Below are 5,051 nucleotides of genomic sequence, written 5' to 3'. Positions count from 1 at the left end.
GAACAATAGCTAGTAGATGAGGATGCCAATGAGTGGACAATAGAGAGATGGAAGTCATCCCTTTCTTTCATCTATGAGCTCTCATTATTGTCAGCAGATTCAACTGTCTGTATCAATAATATATTTATCCCTTGGGTAGAATCAGGAAGAGTTGGGTACAATTCATTTCCAGAACTTCTGTTCACATGTCCCATCATGGTAATACTAAGACATGTTAATAATGATACTGATACTCTTACACAGTGACCAGGTACAGTAGCTATAGGCCACTAGGACCAAAAAGTCCTAGATTCCAGGATTTAAAGTTGTCCCTTCCTTTTTGTGTGGAGGCAATGAGAGAAGCAATCCTTTCTAATGTGTTACTTTTTTTGGATCCCACAGGTCCACCATCCAGAGAATGGAAATCACTCTTCAGTGACTGAGTTTATCATTGCAGGCTTAACAGACAGACCAGAACTCCAGGTTCCTCTTTTCTTCCTGTTCCTAGGGATCTATGTGGTTACCATGGTAGGGAACCTGGGAATGATCATCTTAATTGTGGTCAGTGCCCACCTTCACACTCCCATGTACTATTTCCTCAGTTGTCTATCCTTCATTGACCTCTGTCATTCCACTGTCATCACCCCTAAAATGCTTGTGAACTTTGTGTCAGAGAGGAATATCATCTCTTACCCTGAGTGCATGACTCAGCTCTATTTTTTCATCATTTTTATAATTGCAGAATGTCATATGTTGGCAGTGATGGCATATGACCGCTATGTTGCCCTCTGTAGCCCTCTATTATATAATGTCATCATGTCCTATCAATTGTGCTCCTGGTTGGTGGTTGCAGTGGCTACAATGGCTGTGGTTGGTTCCACGGTTCACACAGGCTGCATGCTTCGACTTCATTTTTGCAAAGACTATATTGTCAATAATTTCTTTTGTGATGTTCTTCCCCTCTTGAAGCTATCCTGTTCCAGCACCTACATCAATGAAATAGTACTTCTGGCTTTTTGTTCGTTTAATGTTTTTGTCCCAACCCTAATTATTTGTAGCTCTTATATTTTCATTCTCTTCAGCATCCTTCAAATCCAGACCACTGCAGGCAGGTCTAAAGCCTTCAGCACGTGCAGTTCCCATTTCATGGCTGTTTCCCTATTCTTTGGCTCCACTGTGTTCATGTATCTGCAGCCTTCTACCAACACCATGGATCAGCGGAAAGTGTCCTCGGTGTTTTATACCATAGTGATCCCCATGTTGAACCCATTGATCTACAGCCTCAGGAATAAAGATGTCAAGGTTGCAGTGAAGAAAATTCTAGACAAAAAGGCCTTCTCATGAAGAGTAGAAAGGTCATTGGTGATGAGCTCAAAGGCTTTGCTGATGCTATTTTCCTTTTAATTGGATGGGTTATATTGCCTTCTCAAGTGGCAGCCTCTACTCACATGCCGCTCCTCCCAATCCCTCTCCTCTATCTCCTTGACACATTTTTTCCCTTATGCAAGCAGACTTTTGTGGGTGAATCACAGTTAGAAGCTCTATGAACAAAGAACAGCAGAGTGTCATGTATTAAAGAAATGAACTATTGGCACTTTAGGATAAAAGAGTATGGTAGTGATGAAGCCACCCTATCAGTCTGCAAATTTTCTTTGTTGTAGTAATCACAGTTCTTTTCTGGATTTTTAACAGGATGATAGATACAAGGAAAGGATAGAACTTCAAAGTTTACAATACTTTTAAAAATATCTCATTTTATTCTGCCAGCAACTCTGGGGAGAGACATTTTTATTATCTCCAGTTTACAAACGAGGTTACTAAGACATGGAGGTTAAGATTTGCTAAGAATGACAGAACTTGTAAGTATTGGGCAGGACTTGAACTCAGTGTTCTATCTGATATGCCATTTACCTGTATCCTAATCCAAACCCCTCATTTTAAAGATGAAGTAGTTGAGACCCTGATTCTTGAGCTGCTTCTTTCTCTTATACCACACTGCTGAGCAGAGTCTTATCTCTCACTTTGGCCTGTAGGTTGTTCTAGAAACCGTTAAGACCTAGGTTCAAGTTCCACTTCTCATCCATCCTCTCTGTGTCACTCTGGATAACTCATTTAATTAGTCCATCCTCTTGATAATACTTTAAGTTGCTTAGAACATATTAACCTTAAATGAGAGAGGAAATTTCCTAGAAATTCCTTATACCTCACAGGTCAAGTCCCTCTTGCTCTCCCTATTTACGAATGCCATGTATTTTAAAAAAACAAAACTGTGCGCTTCGGCAAGATATATGATTCATTGTGGCAGCCAGGTGGTGCAGTGGAGAGAGTGCTGGCCCTAGAGTCAGGAAGATCTGATTTCAAATTCAACTTCTCACACTTACCAGCTCTGTGACCTTGGGTAAGTCACTTAATCTATTTGCCTCAGTTTTCTCAACTGTAAAATGGGGTTAAGCTTAATATGCAGCTCCGAAGTTTGCTGTCAGGATCAAATGAGATAATATCTGTGAAGCATTTATTGCAGCGCCTGGCACATAGTAAGGGATATATAAATTCTACTGTTGTTGTTGTTCAATTTCTAATGTACATTTATCTTCTATTTGTTCATTTTTCTGGTTACAATTTTTGGTCCCCTTATTTCTTTCAATTGCTTTTCAATTCAATCTAAGGTATAAAGAATGGTCCTAGGACAGAAAAATCACAAATAATCCAGCCCTGGCTCTTAAGGACCTGCTATTCTACTTGTGGGGGCAAGGGAGGAGGAGGAAGAATGTCATGTTCACATAGTTTGGCAAAATTCAAAATAGAATGTGATAAGAGCAAAGAAGAGATGGAGACCAGAGGTATAAAACATACCACATGTGACCTGCAACACTCCCATGTGGCAGGAACTAGGTTAAAACATAGGTGGTGAGAGGGCACAGTCTCTGGGAACCCCCTTGAATCTGGAATACTGTCTCTGGGAGCCCACTTGAACTGTCCATGAATCTTCCAACTAGATCTGGCCTTCATCTAAGGCCACAAGCCTCACATTGTCATTAGGCCCAAATCTCTACCTAAACCTTGCCCTCTATTGTTGCTTTAGATATTCATGCCTTCAGTTACTTCCCAACCTTGATATTCCTTCAGGAACTTCCTGCCCTTAATCCCATTCTCTTGGTTCCTAGACTCTGACCCCACCTTATCCTCTTTAGACATCCTCTCAAGACCTTCCCTAAACCCCTCCTCTAGTCACCCCAGACCACCCCTCAATCCCTCCTACAATCTTTGTGTATATAATCTCCATCTTGCCTCCTTGAAAGTGCTTAGGTTCAATCTAGCTCAGTAGGTTGAATCTGGCCTGCTTGTGAAAACAGGCGTCACAAAGTGTGGGATTTCTTAAGACAGCCCATTATGGTGAATCCCTAATAAACTTTGTCTTTTCCCTTGGCTGAGAAGGCTTGAGTAGAATTCTTTCAGCAGGACCCGGCATGTAGGTATTCTGGGGTCTCGAGCACCCCTAGAAACATATGGTTCCCTACAATCATCATTTTTACAATTAACCTCTTCAGTGGGAAATATTTTACAAACTAAATAAAAGTACAATGAAACAGAGATCACATTTTAATTGGATAATATATCAATGCACAGCCCACAGGGATCCTTATGTATGAATTAGTGTCCTCACATCTATTTGATTTTGATGCCACTGATCTTAGTAATATGCTCCAGGAAAATTAATTGGTGAGAGAGTTTTAGGTAGAAGAAATAACTGATAGATTTACTGTACTTACAGAGTATTAACTTTCCCAACTGTGCTGGGGTCCTCAGGTCCTACCTATAAGCACAAAGCTCACTGAAGTAATAGACAAAGGTGACCTTTGTTCTGTGCAAGTCTCAGAAGAACCTGCAGATTTTCTTCAAATCAGAGATTCTCTGTTTAAAAGAGTGTCCTAGGGGTTCATGCAAAGTCAGGAAATTCCCAATCCCAAGATTACTGACAGCTTCTGGTGCATAAAGCTCTAATGTTGTAGGGATGAGTAGGGCTATTGGAAGATTTGCATTTGCTTGCACAGATATCATATGCACTGTTATCGCCTATGCATTATGTGTGAAGATATTCCTGCAGAATTGCTCTTTTAAAGATATTTCTCACCATTAGAAAGGGTTCTTTGCATGCAACAGCTGTCACTTATGTGATTGTCTTTCCAGCTCAGAAGAAATGTTGTGGGGAGATCTGTTCCTTTGCACATGGAATACAGCTCCATGTTATTGTGGCCTATGAAGTGTGGCCACCAGAGCTGGTTCCCCACTGTAGAAAATCTATGCTGACAAGGGATTATTTCGGGCTGTTACGCAGAGGAATCCTGTTGTTGGAATCTCGATTATCATCTTGTTTTAGAAATTATTAGAGAATTTTGAAGAAAAATGCAGTATAAACTTTATTTTTTTAAAAAAAAAGCCTCAGCACAGGACATCAAACAGCTTTATTTTAAATTCTGGCCATACTCAGAGTTAAAAAAAAAAAAAACTATCAGGTGACTTTCTGGGATTGCAAAAATGAGCTCAGTTGTTTTGAAAAATCTAAAAGATAGAAAAAGAAAAGCATCCCTTCTCTGTACATGCAGTGGCTATGGAGGTACACTTTTTCCAATCCTAATGATGAAATCCAGCTTCACCTTAGTGTTTTCTCAGACTATTGATTTCCAGTATGTTTGAGTTCTGTTAGCATATCCCTTCCTACCAATTCCATGACTCTCTTGTCTCACACTTTCTATAATCTTGTATTGAACAATTTGTTATTTCATTTAAAGTGAAATAAAACAACTTATTTTGAGACCTTCACTGTAGCCCTTGTAGGCTGAATGGGGTGTTGTAAATGTTTTCCCACAAACATTATCCTTTAGTATCAGTCAGCTTGACTAGTTACTGCATCTGGTTCCACTATCACTGACCCTAATGTTCTGCACTACCATATGAACCTCCCTTTCTGATGCTTAACACTTCAATCTGCCCTAAGTGAAATCATGAAGCAATAAATGGGCCTGGGCTGATAAAGGCAGGACTAGATAGAGTTGTGCTAGATAAGTATTCAT

At 40.0% G+C, this 5,051-nt stretch overlaps 1 protein-coding gene across 1 annotated transcript; it reads left to right on the top strand.

The window, feature by feature from the left end:
* Positions 1–387: 387 nt before the first annotated feature.
* On the top strand, positions 388–1,323 carry LOC118838070 (olfactory receptor 150-like). The gene has a single exon (XM_036745278.1). The coding sequence runs from the start codon at positions 505–507 to the stop codon at positions 1,321–1,323; it is 819 nt and encodes a 272-aa protein (XP_036601173.1). The 5' UTR covers positions 388–504.
* Positions 1,324–5,051: the final 3,728 nt, after the last annotated feature.

Source organism: Trichosurus vulpecula, chromosome 2 (assembly GCF_011100635.1).
Source record: "Trichosurus vulpecula isolate mTriVul1 chromosome 2, mTriVul1.pri, whole genome shotgun sequence".
NCBI lineage: Eukaryota > Metazoa > Chordata > Mammalia > Diprotodontia > Phalangeridae > Trichosurus > Trichosurus vulpecula.
The sequence above is the reverse complement of the archived record's forward strand: the minus strand, read 5'-3'. Positions and strand labels throughout refer to the sequence as shown.

Excerpts from the sequence above, each read along its gene's own strand:
- LOC118838070 (XM_036745278.1), top strand. The coding sequence starts at position 505 with ATGGTAGGGAACCTGGGAATGATCATCTTAATTGTGGTCAGTGCCCAC.